At 45.1% G+C, this 17,814-nt stretch overlaps 1 protein-coding gene across 2 annotated transcripts in view; it reads right to left on the reverse strand.

Moving 5' to 3' along the window:
• Nucleotides 1-17,814, reverse strand: part of FANCA (FA complementation group A) — a 58,897-nt gene that overhangs the window by 31,214 nt on the left and 9,869 nt on the right. For both annotated transcript variants that reach the window (XM_066583816.1, XM_066583817.1), the window contains exons 6-20: nucleotides 17,687-17,760; nucleotides 17,002-17,111; nucleotides 14,612-14,694; nucleotides 13,581-13,614; nucleotides 11,229-11,295; nucleotides 9,408-9,520; nucleotides 5,556-5,632; nucleotides 5,056-5,197; nucleotides 4,754-4,887; nucleotides 4,326-4,436; nucleotides 4,022-4,117; nucleotides 3,469-3,528; nucleotides 2,933-3,021; nucleotides 1,672-1,732; nucleotides 1,239-1,288 (exon numbers count right to left, since the gene is read on the reverse strand). In XM_066583816.1, coding sequence (XP_066439913.1) covers nucleotides 1,239-1,288; nucleotides 1,672-1,732; nucleotides 2,933-3,021; nucleotides 3,469-3,528; nucleotides 4,022-4,117; nucleotides 4,326-4,436; nucleotides 4,754-4,887; nucleotides 5,056-5,197; nucleotides 5,556-5,632; nucleotides 9,408-9,520; nucleotides 11,229-11,295; nucleotides 13,581-13,614; nucleotides 14,612-14,694; nucleotides 17,002-17,111; nucleotides 17,687-17,760 — 1,301 coding nt within the window. The remainder of the gene's footprint in view (nucleotides 1-1,238; nucleotides 1,289-1,671; nucleotides 1,733-2,932; nucleotides 3,022-3,468; nucleotides 3,529-4,021; nucleotides 4,118-4,325; nucleotides 4,437-4,753; nucleotides 4,888-5,055; nucleotides 5,198-5,555; nucleotides 5,633-9,407; nucleotides 9,521-11,228; nucleotides 11,296-13,580; nucleotides 13,615-14,611; nucleotides 14,695-17,001; nucleotides 17,112-17,686; nucleotides 17,761-17,814) is intronic.

A 17,814-nucleotide genomic window follows, 5' to 3' on the forward strand; every position in this document is an offset into this window, starting at 1 on the left:
TTTTATGGTGTAATCAAAAAAGCAAATGTGACCAACTGGGTAAAGAGATTTATGGGTCTTCAAGCTCAGTGACAGAAAATGGAGCTTTGAATCCTATAAAAGTATGAGCCATACAATTTTGAACCTTAAGAAGTGATAACTCACAGAAAAAGAGGCCAGATGCAAGATATATACTGCAGGAAATGCTCAATCGTCATTAGACCTGAAGGTATGCAGTAAGCCAGATTGCTATATGAAGGAGCAAAAATGTTGGGGTGGGGTGACTGCCAACAGACCCAGCCTGCACCATATGAACTGATACCAGAAAGACCGCCATAGATATGTGCGCCATACCCTGTACCCATGTATGTGTGGCGCACATATCTATGGCGGTCTTTCTGGTATCAGTTCCTATGGTGCAGGCTGGGTCTGTTGGCAGTCACCCCACCGTGGGTTGAGTTGAGTGGCTGCTCAATCAGCGTGCACCTGAACATTTTTGCTCCTCCATAAAGCAATCTGGCTTACTGCATGCCATCTCTTGCTGGTAAATGGGTTTGAAAACCCCGCCTCTAGCAAGAGATTGCTCTGATTGGTTCTCGAGTGCCGCAGCTCAGCCAATCAGAGCCAGAGCTCGATAGACCGCTGGCTCTAATTGGTTCTCAAGCTCCATGGCTCAGCCAATCAGTGCAATCTCCTGCTGGAGGTGAGGTTTTTCAAACCCCATTACCTGCAAGAGGTGTTCTGTTGGCGCTGACAACTGCACTGAAGCCTGCCGGAACGCTGAAGAGCAGCAGGAGGGACCCAGACGGCGCCTGCTAGGTGAGTATAAGACGTCCTCCGACAATAAGACCCTGTGCCTCTTTGGGGGCAAAAATTAATATAAGACAGTATCTTATTTTTGGGGAAACACGGTATATGTTGAGCGCTAGATACTGACAGCAAAAGATTGCCAGCCACTTCACTTAGGGGTTACATGCTCAAGCTGGATTTTCCCCTTTAACTTTTGTATATGGCGCGTGGTAAAGTTAATCAGCTAAAACTAAATCTACTTTCTATGCAGCTTTTTACAATGTTATAGCATTTCTTATCAGCAGTACCAAGTGAACACACAATGACATCTCCTCTGCAGCCTGTATGAGTATATAACAATACAGTATTGTACAAGATGCTTAGAAGAGGCAGGAGCTAAGTGAGGATGGAAATGAGCGCATTGTGATTCCCATTTCGTTACAAAAGTTCAGTCAGACTGAATCACTAACCTTTTCAGTGCATCAATGAGTAACATAAGTGAGTCTGCAACCCTTGGAAGCTGTAGGGACAAAGCAGACCTGATATGAAGCAACGAGCAAAAACAAGAATAAAATTAAAATAATTTACAACATCATTTGTAGATTTTCTTCTCCCTTCACATCTACAGCTTGTGAACCGTGACCAGTGGTACACTGTAGGATTTTGAAAGGAGCTCTGAATGTGAATGAAGAATTACAGGAAATTATTCGAAAAGTATTTGTATTCAGATCCAAACTGGAATTCTGCATAAATTAATTCAGCAGGAAGATTTACTGAACATCAAAGATTTATGAAAACAAAAGTCTGCTGGTTTCACATATTAGTTGATACAAAAGACATGGCTGAATGGATAGCATGGTTACATAAAAAGACTTCCTAATGGACCAGATGACGTAGACTGACCAGTCTGGGGGCCAGCAGTGCAGGCAGGAAGCGGGATGCAAAATACGGCCGCCGAAAGATACTATGAAGAAACAAAGAAAACATGATTTGAGATCCGCAAATAAATGTACAAGAAACAGCGGTAGAATAGTTAAAGCGGTTTTCTGGGATTACAGTATTGATGACCTATTTTTAACCCTTTGCAATCCAATTTTGGATTCAGGGTTTCCTAGGGGGCTTTCTCTTTCTGCCATTAGACAATGGCGCCATCTGCTGGCTAGAGTCAGTACTGCGGTATGTGACATGCTGGAGAGGCTCCCGACAACAGAGCGGCAAGTAATCTACAGTAAGAATACCCTGCCGGATGTTTTCTAACATTAGAGCTGTACAGCCTTCAATCAGAATGTCTTTAGACTTCAGACAGTGGATTGGAAAGGGTTAAAATTGATTCTCAATGGTTGATCGGCAGTGGTTCATCGCTTGAGGTCCCCACTGATCAGCTAATTGAAGTGACAGCAGGTGCTCGGGTGAGCGCCGCTATCACTTTAGTCCATACTAGGCATAGCCCCTTATATTATATAGCAGCTGTACCTAGTATTGCAGCTCAGTCTCATTCACCTGAATGGGACTAAGCTGTTTCGCAGGTCACGTGACCGATGGACATGAAGTCACAGGCTGGAGATGAGGCTGCAGCACTCACCTGATTGCAGCCTCCTCAATCAGATGAATGGTGGGGTTCCCAAGTGGCGAACTGATCAACTACTGATGAACTTATCCCGAGGATAGATCATCAATAGCATAGTCCTGGAAAATCCCTTTAAAAGTCCCACTGCAGAGGTGAAGGAATTTTGGTACAGATGACATATGTCGAGACTATTATTATCCTAAGCTTATACTTCTTGAAATAAAGCAGAGTTCAGAGGCGCTACTAATACACAGCACAAACTAATGACCTGTTCAGAAATAAAAAGCGGCAGATCCACACAGAGGACTGCATGGGGAGATGTGACCTTTCCAATGGGGTTTATACAATATGGCAAAGGTGCTAAGGACAGGGACAATATCAGTGTTAGGTATGGCAATGAAGGAAATATGATAACATAGGCCCAGATAACGAGACTGATGTGACCAGAATCAAGCAACTGCGTTCAATGGTAAAAAAAATAAAATAAATCTAGCAGATATTCCTGAGGTCTATCACTTGGGAAATCAAATACTTTAAGGGTTAATGGATGATATATTTTAAATCTACCACACAGAACACAACCCAACCTCCACCTACCTGGCCTCCATGACGCTGGCTGGAATCTTGCCTGTATTCTCAAATATCTGTAGCGCCTTCTGTACATCTTGTTGTGCTTGTGGTTGCGCCTGCAAAATCGGAGACACGCAGGCTGACAATATAATTACAGTGGACCCAATTTAGAATACCTGCCCCTGTGGCCCATAGTAACCAATCAGAGCTCAGCGTTCGTGTCTAATAGCTATGAAAAGATGAGCGCTACGCTGTGATCAGTTACTATAGACATCAAGGCCAGTATTGATAAATATGAAGAATGGTCCGTCATTTTCAGACAGAGACGTCTGTTGCTAGAGACACTTGGTGACCAGTTGTATTTCCGTCATTAGAGCACCCATAGGGGTTGTGGATCAGGTTCCTCCGACTAATTAATGCAAATCCACCTAGTAACAGTGATGGATACCCCATTGCAAAGATAACCAGGCAGATTTACTATTCAGGACTCTAGGTAAGCCAGCTGATATGGAATCTGTAACGGTAGCCATATTAATCCTTCACCAGCTTTCGCCATCTCATACCTGATCTTTGTTGGAACCCCCTGAAAGATCTTCATACAAGCCCATATCTTCAATAGAGACCTGCAAGCATAAAAATAATGAAAACTGCAAAAATTAAGAGATTGTACCACAACTGACTTTCATCACCCATCCGTCTAATCGATGGTGGTCCTGTGTACCCTCTTCTCATCGCTGCATCCAGCCACAGTGAAGAAACTGAATGGAGAGGCAGTTGCACAGGCACGGTGCTGCTCTAATCAGAGGCTGACAGAAATAGTCGAGTACAAGCGCTCAGCTACCTCCGGTGGTCAGATTGATAATGCATAGAGCGGCACCATGTATGTGCAACCGCCACTTCATTTAATCTCTTCCTTAATGCGCGGCATGCAGAGAGTCTGCAGTTAGAAGGAAAAGGGAACACGGTATCCCCATTCTCAGGATCGCGGGGTCATAGCGGTGAGACCTTCACCGATCAGACTTATGACCTATCCTATGGACAGGATAAAAGCAGATTGTGGTACAACTCCTTCAATATAACTTTATCGGTTCTACCAACTCCTTTCAGAAGACTCACCTTCATGTCTGCAAGTCGAGTTTTAGCCAACGTGATGTACTCCATCAACAGAGGGCGGAATTTTGTGGCCACAAATGGTGGATGGAGGATGTGCACCTGCAGGAATTTAACGGAACTGTGTGAAATTTACAGAAAGAGCATCATAAATGTCCGTGGTCTGTCCATGGTACGACACATAAATCTGAATGGAGTGGAGCAACAATAGCAGACACAGCCAGTGGAGAAGGGTGGCGCTGTTTCTATTTTCTAATCTCATACAACCCATTTAAAAAGGAACACAAACCTGACCCAGGACTGCTCTCACCTTTAAGTATTGCGGCACTTCATATGGGACCAAATCGGAAAGAAACTTTAAGAGGAAAACCAGAGACTTCTTGGTTGTGTTCTGGTATGAGCTGGTGGTACCAAATGTACACTAAAAAGGAATGAATGATCACTATCAGTTATCCTGACAAAGGCTTCTAGTCATACACGCCCTTTCCTTTACCATAACTTCCAATATGGCTGCCTTAGAATTATTTTTTTTTTATTTACAGGAAATTATAAAGTTTAGAGTCTGGAATGGGAAATATGCTTAACTATGTAGCAATCGAAGGATGAATCGATGTATAATTAGGTAGATGAGATATGCAGGACTCTGGGAAAGCTGGATTATTACCACTATGGAAACTCTTACTCGCATTATTGTTTGTCACCCAGCTTCACCAGATGCGGAACCTAAGGTAATCTGACCTTGAACCATTCTGTGTAGGACATAAATGCTGCAGGTCCTTCCAATGCTGCTTGACGGACAATGAGAAAAGCAGTGATTAAATACTCCAGCTCGTAGGTCTCAAAGGCTTCGGAAAGGAGACGGCTCAAAAGATCTACGGCAAGACAAGAATATAGCAATGAGCTTAATTCAAGTAGCTTTAATCATAGAATATAAATGACACGCTGAATTGTTAACTCGAATATTTAAGCTTAGGCTGCAGTACTTCTGATCCACCACATGGTGGAGCACAATATAAAGTGAAAGTCGGCACATTTCTCACCTTTCACCAACTGTTGAGCTTCAGGTTGGCAAACAACCAGGCATGAAACACAGGCTAAAACATGGTGCCAATTGACCTCCTGCGTATCCAAGACCCTCTGTATCCGGAAAGACAATTTTTCAGCACTGAGCAATACAAACAACTGGAAGGAAACAAAATGAAGAAGAGGGAGATACGGGGAGGTCAAAAAGTAGTTTCAAGTCAAGCTCATATAAAACTACTTCAGAGTTGGCGCTTGATTAACCAATCACAGCCATTCATGGAATGACATCATTGAATGGCTGTGATTAGTTAATCGAGCGCTGAGTCAGTCGACTAACCAATCAGAGCATTAGCTTGCAGGAGGCGGGATATTCAACTTCCGCTACCAGGAAGAACTGCTCTGTCAGGGGGCTTTTTTTTTTTTGGGGGGGGGGGGGGTTATATTTCAAGCCCCCGCCCACCCTCTGATAATCTGGGTAGGGCTTATTATTGCGAAAACACGGTATATGCAAACTCACCTTCCGATACAAATCTGTAAGTAGCGGGCAGGTTTTCACAAAACTCCAACTTCCTTGTAATCGTATGGCATCAGATACTATGTGCAGAATGAGAGAGAACAGTACTGACGACACGGAGATACTCAATCCACGATGTAAAACAAACAAAAAAAATATTAAAATGAAGGAGCTGCTGTGGAACGGACTTTTAAAAAGGGTTTTCCTGTCCTTTAACATTGATGGGTGATTCTTTAAGATAAGACATCAATATCAGATAGATGAAGAACCAACTTTAGGTACTCCTGCAAAGTGCCGCAGAACCTTCAAACAGACAGAGGGACAAGAATCGGTCCCCCCACACACAATCATCATCATTATTACGATAGGCCATCAATATTAGATCAGTAGGGAGTCCAACTTTGGACGTCCTGTTCACCGCCGCAGCCCCTTCAAAGAGTTGATCAGATTGGATGCCAAGAGTTAGGCCCCCCCCCCCCTCAATCTAATATTGTCCTTAGGTTAGGCCATCAATTTTAAAGAACTAGAAAACCCATTTAAAGGGGGTTTACAACCCAACTCTACTGGATAGATCTGCACACACTCTACAGCCCCTGGTCTTACCAATAGGGCTAAGATTTAATCATATATAATGTTAATAGAGGACCCTTGTCCCATCAGAAGGTGCCTATATTGCCTTCTTCTGGTTGCATGAATATTTGTTTGGAAGTTTTACCACTAAAGCAAACAAACATAAGGAGGAGTAACACCAACTCAACTGCACTATCAATGGGAGTCTGAGGTGGTCTGAAATTCACCTCATACTCATCAAATATCTAGCATGCAGCACTATCCATCTTGCATGCTTTAGGCTTACTGCACACAACAGGGTTGGATCCTGCATGCTGGATCGCACAGCAGGATCCGACCCTGTGCCCGGCCGGTGACCACACTTACCTGCCCGGGTTCTTCTTTCTCTGTACAGAGAAAGCCGCGCCATCACTAAGCGATGACGTGGATCACGCGACCCTTCTGCAGTGCTCACTGCAGAAGCGCCGCGGGACGTAAAACCGCACAGAATGGAGCATGCTGCGTTATTCCTGCCACAAGCAAATTTCCGCTTGTGTGCAGGAAGCAGCGGTTCTCCATAGAAGGCTATTGGCGGTATTTGTTGCGGAATCTGGGGACAGCCGCCAGCCTCAGATTCCGCAAATCAAATCCGAATGTGTGCAGGAGCCCTTATGACCCATCCTGAGGACAGATCAATTCGATTGACAAGTATGTGCCGCTTGCGATCCCCGCTGATCAGCCGATATCGAGCCAGCTGTTATCATGGACAAAGCCGGAAGCTGACAGCTCTGTTCATATTGTAGCGGCCCGGGTTGTTACTGCATTGAATTCAAAGAGATCTGTGCCTGTAATACCAACTTGGGCCACTGCAATGTGAACAGAGTTGTCTGCTTCCTGAGCAGTAGACCCCTACCAATCAACTATCAATAACCTATCCTGAGGATAGGTTACATACATAACACATAGTAATGAATGAGAACACCACTGTCACTTGTGTATAAGGAATTGGATTCTTTCACTTTTCTGCACTTTGTGAACCCTACGCTATAAAAAGGAAGCAAATTATGCAATTACAGTAGTAATTAATCTGTACATAGTAACTCATTAACTTGCACCTATGGTGAAATCATGGTACTAAGGTAAGCGTCATCAGCAATTATATCAGATTTTTCCAAAGAATGATGTGTGCTGCAGATATATCACCACCTGCTTATTCCTGGCAGCCCAAAGCTTTCCCAGTATGACCGGTATATAGATAAGTAGAAGGCATTTATAATGTATTCATTTGCATGGGTTCATGAGGACAAAGAGGACAGTAAAGAATTGACATCACCTGAGCAAAGTGCAAAATACTAAACCACCCTTGTCCTAGCAGGGAAAGTTCAAAAACTTGTTAAGGAGCTAGTAAAAGTCTGTGCAGATCCATAATCTTGTACATAGGGGGCAGTACTATAGTAGTTCCAGCTGCTGCAGTTTATATAAACCAGGTCACAGCATCTGAATTGGCCCGGAAACTTGCAATCATTTCCCTAAGCAATGAAATTAGTTCAGAATAGTTGTCACTGCCCTTCCCCCACTCCAGATACAGAGTACACCGTCAATGAGCAGAGAGGAACATCTCCCAGAGAAATAATGGGAGCGATATTCAGAAGGAGGAACAAGTAATGAGGGAAGCTGATTTATTTCTTTAGCCTGGGTTTCCACACAGCAGAATCCCGGCAAAAATCTCGCGGTTTGGCCGCAGCAAGAAACCGCGAGATTTGCGCCGGGAGAAGCACTGCTTCAAAACCTGTGGCACTTAGCCACGGGTTTTGAAGCGGCCTGGCCGCTCGCTCTTCCGCTGCAGCCGGCGCTCCCATAGAATGAGCATGCTGCGGCAGGCTAATCCGCACCGCAGTGCCGGCTTTGCCGCGGCAGATTTGCCGTCCCGTGTGGACGAGATTTCTGAGAAATCTCGTCCACATGGCTGGCTAATCCTGGAATTTCCGCGGCAAATCCACCCCGTGTGAACCCAGCCTTACACTATCCGAAATGAATGCTGATGGACAGTACGCTGGCACACACTGAGCTCCATTCACAATCAATAATTTTATTACAGCCGGCAGCTCATTCCCGTTTACACAGGACAATGTGGGACCAAAGAGGATTTTAACGTCCGCATAAAAGAATTACTCAGATTTCAAATTTGCTCGTTTGTCATCTAATTGGTGAACAGTTTACAAGGGCCAGTTGTCAGGAATGAGGGTTCATATGAACATTTGGCGGTCTGATAATCGCCCCTGTAAGGGCCCTTTCGCATGGGACGAACTGTCGGGCAAACAATGCCCGACAGTGCGTCTCATGAAGCGCTCTCCCCTGCCCGCCGCCTCCATTCACTCTAAGCAGGCAGTCGTTCAGAACTGAGCGGCTGCTGTTTACACAGAACAGCTAGTCGCTCAGGATTTTGTATGCATTTACATGGGACGACTATCGTTCCAAATCCCACTGGGTTTTGGACAACTCTAGACGATAATCATCCTGTGTGAAAGGGCCTTAAGGCCGGTTGTCCATGGGCGTTGCGGTATCCTGCGGCGGATCTCCGCTGCGGGAGCCGCCGCCCGGGTGCAGGAGCCGCAGACGAATCTCCGCCGGTCAGCCTAATCTAATAGATAGGCTGACCGCAGAGAACTGGGGCAATTCGCAGCATGCGGAGAAGCGCAATGATTCTCCGCTCATGTACAGGGGGCCAGCGCTTTCCATAGCAATGCTATTGAAAGCTTTGGACGGCGTGATTCGCGGCGGTTTACCGTCAGCGAAATCACGCCCGGGGACAGACACCCTAACTAAGGAGAAGAAAATTGAGCTAATTTAAGCAAAGATATCCCCTGCTTACATAGATTATCCAACTAAAATCATTTATCACCTATCCACAGGATAGGCGATACAACATTGATTACTGGGAAGGCCAAATTATGAAATTCCCAGAACAGCACACCCCGAGTCCTTCAGAACGCTGTACGTACATAACCGTGCTCATTCACTTCCACGGAGCTGATGAAGATAGCGGAGCGCTGCATTCGGCCCTCTCCATAGACACTGAATGCAGCTCCTCCATTCATTAGGGGGACTTGTGGTACACAGTTCATGTGATTGCTGGCGGTCCAACTGGTCGGACACCCAAAGAACATTCACGCATTACTAATACTGTGGATAAGCGATTTTGGTTGTATAACCCCTGCAAGTGCATTACAGTCACATATGATATCATAGTGGATGCACATCTGTGATAATCCTTCTCCCTCCTCAGCACAAATACCTGCAGGTTACCTTTCAGCTTTGGCTTGAAGATGAGAGTCTGGTTCAACGTATGGATGAAAAAAGCCTCTAATAATTCTGGAATCACACGGGCTCTGTATCTAGAGGCATTATAGGCAATTAACCTGTGAATGAACAAACATAAAATGAGCTCCACATTCATTACACGACATAGAAGATCCGTTGTCCAACATTATTATTTCAGTTTTCCCTTTTAACCCTTTCCAATCCACTGTCTGACCTCTGAAGACATTATGATTTAAGGCTGTACAGCTCCGATGTTGGAAGTCGTCCGTCGGGGTTCTCTTACTGTATATTGCCAGCCTCTCTGCTTTCGGAGCTTATCCAATGTGTCACATCATGCAGTACTGGCTTTAGCCAGCAGATAGCGCCGTTGTATAATGGCAGAAAAAGAGTAAGCCCCCTAGGAAAACCAGGATAGAAATTGGATTGGAAAGGGTTAAATGTAAGCAATAGAATAAAGGGGGATAAGTGGCTGCTGGATACATCTGATATCTTTGCACCATTGATAGCCGCAACACAGAGTCTGACAATACTGGGTGTTGGAGGCATTTTCTATCTACTCACATGATCTCTCCATGATGGGATTGTTCGAATCGGGATGATAGTCATTCAGTGTAAACGCCTGCACAATCATTCATTCATTATTTATATAATGCAGGCATAAAAATCAAACAACGATCGGCCTGTGTAAGCAGACAGCTGTTCATCTATGAACGACTGCCTGTTTACTATGAATGAAGTCGGGCAGCCGAAACGATCTTCAGCCCGCACAGTCTCCATTCACTGAGCATCGATGGCTCCTGTGTGTAAGCACAGGTGTGATTATTCCCGGGGAAGATAATTGGTCGCTCCTGCGCTGGACAGTCGCCCCGTGTAAAAGGACCACAAGTCAGTACCACAGGTAGAAGTAGATCATCGTTAGATTTTTTTTGTTTGCCTGCACAAACTGAAAGACAAATTATCATTAGTTGTTCAGTCACTGATGGCATTTACACTGAAAGATTATCGTTCCATGTAAAAGGGCCCTTAGCCTGGACAAACAAAAATGGCCACACCAGCTTCTTTGACTATCTGATGCAAACTGAATTAGTATTTATCATTAATATAAGCCACTACATGCTGCTTTAATTAACTAATGATGCCCACGTGAGCAGCATGTGGTGTCTTAAGGCCCATTTACACGCAATGATTATCCTCAAAATTTGGCCAAACCACCGCAGATGAGTGATCATCATTGCGTGAAAACGCTGCCATTGTTTACTTTTCAGCTGAACGAGGATTTTAAGGTGAGCTTAAAATCCATCGTTCAGCTGGAGAGAAGATAACAGGGAGCGCAAGCTGTGTTATCCATGGGAGTCGGAGATTACATTGTATTCTACCGACAGCCCGTGAGAGAACAAAGGAGCAGTGTGCAGAGCTCAGACCACAAGCTGTGTTCTGCAAACAGCTACCAGAGGCCCTTTACACGCAAATGAAGCTAATAAAGTGTTACTGGACATTAGTGTCCATTAACACTATGTAAAATGATCGCTAAAACTGTCAATCTTCCAATCGTTTAAAAGATTGTCTTTGCGTATAAATGGGCCTTTAGACTAATGATACATAATAATGAACAGTGTGCATCAGGTAGTCAGAGAAGCAGCAAGGCCATTTTTGTTTCTCTTGGCCCAGAGGGTTACTTTGAGACTACGAGGGATTATCTCTCAAGCAAAAACTCCCCAACAAAGTACCACAGTAAAAACAACACACACAGACGTACACACACACAGAAATGCATCTCAGTAGAACAGCTGCCCCAGTATTACGTACCAGTATCTCTCCGCTCCTGGCGTGTAAGGCGTATCACTTTGGGCTTCAGGGATAAAATCTAGATACCCTGGAAAAGAACACACCCATTATTGTATATTGGACATGCAGAATAAAAGGTCTAGTCTACCGTTGCATAACCTCTCATTAAATGGGTTTTCCACGACTGAAATGCTGATGACTAGAGATGAGCGAGCATACTCGCTAAGGCAAACTACTCGAGCGAGTAGTGCTTATGTGAGTACCTGCCCGCTCGTCTCAAAAGATTCGGGTGCCGGTGGGGGAGAGCAGGGGGGGGGGGGGGGGGGAAGAGAAAAAGAGAAAAAGAGAAAAAGAGAAAAAGAGAAAAAGAGAAAAAGAGAAAGAGAGAAAGAGAGAGATATCCCCCCCCCCCCCCCCGTTCCTCCCTGCCGACACCCGAAACTTTTGAGACGAGCGGGCACTACTCGCTCGAGTAGTTTGCCTTAGTGAGTACGCTCGCTCATCTCTACTGATGACCCATCTCTGGCATCCAGCTGCTATCAGCCCCCTGTCAGTGTGGGCAGTCGGTCACATATTGAATTCAATGGGAGCTGCGCCTGCAATACCAACCTAAGCAGCTACAACCTGGACAGAGCCATCAGCTTCCGGCTTAGTCTGCACTGGCAGAGGGCTGATCAACTATAGATAGCCTATCCTGAGGATAAGTCATCAACAGTTCAGTCCCAAACAACTGTCATCAGAAAATCACCTATTCTATAAATCACAATTTTTGTCTTAAACATATATAAAAAGTTTCAAAGATTCTCTTTTTCACTTTCGGTCATAATCTGCATTTTAAAAAAAGAAATTCCTGCATTTTTCGCACTGACCAGAACCGACTGCTAGTCTGTCACTTTTTGATCTGTAGAGAAAGCTTTGTAGCAGTCATCTGGCTAACATCGCAGGCAGGATTACACTGAGAAGTGACTCCTATATGTAGAGAACACAGGATCCACCAATCACAAGCGGTATAAGCTGTGACTATCTACTCCCTGCACAATCACCTCTGTACAGGTCACAGAACAGGTCTATAACAGTCTCCCATACAAGTCAATGGGTCCCTCCTGTGAATGATCCATGGGGCTGCTGTAGAGCATATCTTACAAATACTCTTAATGCTGTTAAATGCAGTTCAGAAAAGATGGCCGCCCCCAAAGCCCTGTACAGACAAGAGAATAAAACAATTCTACGGTCAGAAAAAAAAACTGATTAGAAAAATGGGAAATGTTTCACTGTCTGTTTTGAATTAATAGAAACATTTTTTGGTGATCGAGTCCCTTAAAATATAGCCCAGGACGTCTACAGTCCAGAGCTGAAGTCACAATTCTGCTGGTTACTACTGAGAATAGCTTGTCCAAAAACTCCTTGTCATTATTGCATATATTGGTATATATTTTTACTTTGACATCTGTCCCTGAGGAGACCCTCGAAAGAGAGAGGGATGAAACGTGTTGGGAGAATGAAGTGATGATTTAGGCCTCAGTTGAAGGGAGACAGTTTCCGGACAGGGTCGCTCTTATCAGGGCAGTCACCCTGTGTTAGGCATTAGAGCCATATAGATGGACTGCATAGGGCATTGTAGGGTGAGTGAATTGTCCTCCCTATAAATATCAATTCACCGGGAAAAAAAAAGATTTTTTGGAAATAGTCTTAAAACTTGTACCAGTAACTGGCAACCTTCCCACATCCTTTATGCATAATACTGGAGCACTGGATTGGGTGAGGCTCTTCATTTTTTTCTATGTATTTATGCCATATGTATTCATGTCTATAGTCATATTTTAAAGATATTTATTAAATGTTAAGTTTTTAAATTGTTCGCATACCTCATATATACTGATCTCATCTGTGGCTAGAATTAGAGATGAGTGAGTATACTCGCTAAGGGCAATTGCTCGATTGAGCATTGCCCTTAGCGAGTACCTACCCGCTCGGGAGCAAAGATTCGGCTGCCGGCGGGGAGCTGCGGGGGAGAGCGGGGAGGAACGGAGGGGAGATCTCTCTCTCCCTCTCTTCCCCCCCGCTCCCCCTGCTGACTGCTGCAACTCACCTCTCACCCGCGTCGGCAGCCAAACCTTTTCTCCCGAGCGGGCAGGTACTCGCTAAGGACAATGCTCGATCGAGTAATTGTCCTTAGCGAGTATGCTCACTCATCTCTAGCTATAATTAATTCTGAAGCCTGCAAAATTGTGAGTGCAACTTTGGACTAGAATAGGGAAAATGAGGTGCTTATCAGAGGTGTGCTGGAGTCCCCGGCATCGGTCCTCCTCCCGTTGTCTGCCTCTTAGAGCAAAGAAACCTTAACATAGTTCCAGGATACAGACACTCACTTACATGAAAGCATTTTATCCAATATGGAGAGGGAAATCTGAAAGACAAAACCACATAGGGGCAGATTGACTAATATAGTCCAATAGCCAGACAGTAAAACTTAGACAGTGTCTTAATATACGTCAGATTAATCTCCTCTGCTGAATATTAAAGGGGTTGTCCCGCGGCAGCAAGTGGGTCTATACACTTCTGTATGGCCATATTAATGCACTTTGTAATATACATTGTGCATTAATTATGAGCCATACAGAAGTTATAAGAAGTTTTTCACTTACCTGCTCCGTTGCTAGCGTCCTCGTTCCCATGGAGCCGACTAATTTTCGGCGGCTAATGGCCAAATTAGCCGCGCTTGCGCAGTCCGGGTCCTCTTCTTTTCTGAATGGGGCCGCTCATGCAGGATGCCGGCTCCGTGTAGCTCCGCCCCGTCACGTGCCGATTCCAGCCAATCAGGAGGCTGGAATCGGCAATGGACCGCACAGAAGCCCTGCGGTCCACCGAGGGAGAAGATCCCGGCGGCCATCTTCCGCAGGTAAGTAAGAAGTCACCGGAGCGCGGGGATTCAGGTAAAGCGCTCTCCGGTGTTCTTTTTTAACCCCTGCATCGGGGTTGTCTCTCGCCGAACGGGGGGGGGGGGGGGTTGAAAAAAAAAAAAACCCGTTTCGGCGTGGGACAACCCCTTTAAATCTGCTGAATCTTCAGACTGTCTAGTTTAACTTTACACCACCTATTATCACCACCTTAGTTAAGCCGAAAACGGTGCCAAAATTAAAGTGCAACTTTTGCTACTCATCACATTTTACACTAAGGAATGTCTCTTTGGTAGTCGAGTAATAAAAAATAAAAAAAATAAAAAAATTGAAATGTCCAAAAGTGTCTAAAACAAGAGTAAATGTGGCACAAAGCACGTTCAACGGGATTCTGATGCAATTTGTGCCACAGAACTGGCCCGTTTTCAGTAGTAAACGTGCCTCTAGAGGAAATCTAAAGACGTCTTAAGTCGAGGTAGAAGAACGTATACTTGCAGTTTCACTCACCTTGGTAATCTTGCGGCACTCTGAACTCTTCCCAGATACAGACGATTTACAAAAAGCTTTTCCAATCAGCAGAGTTAAGAAATCTGTGGATAAGAAGGCATTCCAGAATTAATACATACCTGGGCCATCAGAGCGCATGGAAAAGGTGATTTCTGGTCCAGGCACTTCGTGCCTAAGAGCTCATCTCAATCAGCCTTGCCATAGCGATGCTATCATCCTAACCTGCTTGAATAATACTAGATATGTGTGGTCATTAAGGGGGGCAGTGATTTGGATCCACAGAAGAGCAAAGGCAAGAAGTGTTGTCATGAGGACAATGAAGCAAAGAAACTGCAGATGCAAACCTGCTACAAATGCACTAATTAACAAAAACAGCAAGAGGCGGCGGGGGAGAGGGAGGAGTGAAATCTCCTCCTGCCATCCCGGTCCCCCTGCTGAGCGAGCCAGAGATACTCGCTCCTGTGCAACAGCACGAGAGAGAGCATTGCGGGGATGACTGTTGGGCATCGTCTGACATTCGTCCTGTGTAAATGGGCCTTTACACTTGCTCTCTGTCATTGAAACATTTATATAAGTGATTATAATATTATAGCAAAAGGATAATTTATTGTGAAAAAATGACCCCCCCTGAAGGGAAGCTCTAGCTTGGATACAAGATGTGATACTGGCGGGCATGGAGGCTCTAGTACCCTGTTGTACCGCCTCTAGCTTGGATACAAGATGTGATACAGGTGGACATGGAGGCTCTAGTACCCTGTTGTACCACCTCTAGCTTGGATACAAGATGTGATGCAGTCAGGCATGGAGGCTCTAGTACCCTGTTGTACCGCCTCTAGCTTGGATACAAGATGTGATACGGGCAGGCATGGAGGCTCTAGTACCCTGTTGTACCGCCTCTGGCTTGGATACAGGATGTGATACGGACGGGCATGGAGGTTCTAGTACCCTGTTGTACCGCCTCTAGCTTGGATACAAGCTGTGATACAGGTGGGCATGAAGGCTCTAGTACCCTGTTGTACCACCTCTAGCTTGGATACAAGATGTGATACGGGCAGGCATGGAGGCTCTAGTACCCTGTTGTACCGCCTCTAGCTTGGATACAAGATGTGATACAGGTGGACATGGAGGCTCTAGTACCCTGTTGTACCACCTCTAGCTTGGATACAAGATGTGATACAGGTGGACATGGAGGCTCTAGTACCCTGTTGTACCACCTCTAGCTTGGATACAAGATGTGATACAGGTGGGCATGGAGGCTCTAGGACCCTGTTGTACCACCTCTAGCTTGGATACAAGATGTGATACGGGCAGGCATGGAGGCTCTAGGACCCTGTTGTACCACCTCTAGCTTGGATACAAGATGTGATACGGGCAGGCATGGAGGCTCTAGTACCCTGTTGTACCGCCTCTAGCTTGGATACAAGCTGTGATACAGGTGGGCATGAAGGCTCTAGTACCCTGTTGTATTACCTCTAGAATGGATACAAGATGTGATACAGTCAGGCATGGAGGCTCTAGTACCCTGTTGTACTGCCTCTATTTTGGATGTATGTTGTTATATGGGTGGGCATGGAGGCTCTCTCGCTCGTGTCATTGAGGGACACAGCCAAGACCGTGGGTATAGCTAGCAGGCGGAGTTAACACTTTTTTTTGCTTAGTGTCGCCTTCTAGTGGCAGTAGCTATACCCACAGTCTTGGCTGTGTCCCCCAATAAACAAGATGTACAAAAAATCCTTTTATATATCGCTTCATATTTGAAGGCCACGGAAGTGTGACAATGTTGTGGGCACATTTCTGTGACCCCCTTGTGTGTGCGGCCGAGCATTATCCTGATGGAAGTCCTGCCATGAGAGGAACACATGTGGCTGCAGGATGTCCTGAACATATCGCTGAGCTGTCATTGTCCCTAGTACCAATATAAGGGGTGACCGACTGTCGTGTGTGATGGTTCCCCAGACCATCACACCAGCAGGGGGCAGTAAGCCACTCCACAGCAAAGGTCACCTTGTCTGTCCTGACACATCCACTGGTCCCAACACCTCCTAACAGTCTGGTCAGAACGGCCCAGTGGGGGGACAATTCGTTGATACGACCATCTGGCTTCTCATATCCCAAGAATGCGTCCCTCTTAGACTCGGGTAACGGGGTGAAATCTCTTCTCTGCGTCGTAGAGGCGTCTAGTGGTCAACAAGCTCTACACAAGCAGAAGAGGTCACTACACAAAAGGAGCCTCTAAGAGCCTCTTATAGGCCAAGGGGGGGAACCAGTTTTAGGGCCTTCGGTGACAAGACCGCTCATGTAATCATCATTTACATATCTGCATGAGATGGAATTGCATGCCAATATATGTAGCAGCCGTGAAATCTATCAAATCTGTAATAAAGACTTACTGGATATCATCTGCTCATAAAACTCTACATCAGGGAACTTTTCCATGTGTAGGAAGAGTGAATGCATTTCCGTGCAGAACCAGTCCACTGCGGAGCGAGGGTCCCTGCAACTACAGAAGTAACAGATATTACAGTAATTAAAATATATATACACACACATACACACTCTGAATGGCCCCTTTATTAGAGACCCCGACTCTTTTACAATTGGTGCTTTCCTGTATGGAAATTAGAACCGTGACCACACATTGCGGCATAAAATCATGTGAGCAAGTTTTCCGTGGTTCACATTAGAATGGAAAAATCCAGCGATCTGAGCAACTTCCAACAAGGCCAACTAGACGCCCATCTAGTAGTGATTTGGATCTCCTTTCGTCTTTAGAACTGCAGCAATTTGTAGTGCCGTCCATCCGTGGGTATCAGTACCCAGGGTGTGCCAGTTTATACATTATCGGGACTTTTGCATCAGTTAAACAAAATGAGACAAAATACCTTATAATGATTAATTGTAGATAAAATACAAGTATCAGATAAAGACAAGGGAGGAAGCAGTGAGTCATTACACCTTCACGACTCCAGGACTTATGAGATATGAACTTTCAAATGCCAGTCCTATCAAGAACATTAATCATACAGTAAGAATCCATTAATTGGGTTTTCCAAAGGTCAGTGATTGACCACTTACCTCTCTAATACGTCCTCCAGTCCAACAATGTCCAGGTTCTGTAGGTGCCATACAACCTCTACCACAGGAGGGTGCTACACAGGAGAAATCAAATACATCAGATATTCATAATGAACTAAAAAATGTCC

This window comes from Eleutherodactylus coqui, chromosome 11 (assembly GCF_035609145.1).
Source record: "Eleutherodactylus coqui strain aEleCoq1 chromosome 11, aEleCoq1.hap1, whole genome shotgun sequence".
In the NCBI taxonomy this organism is placed as follows: domain Eukaryota; kingdom Metazoa; phylum Chordata; class Amphibia; order Anura; family Eleutherodactylidae; genus Eleutherodactylus; species Eleutherodactylus coqui.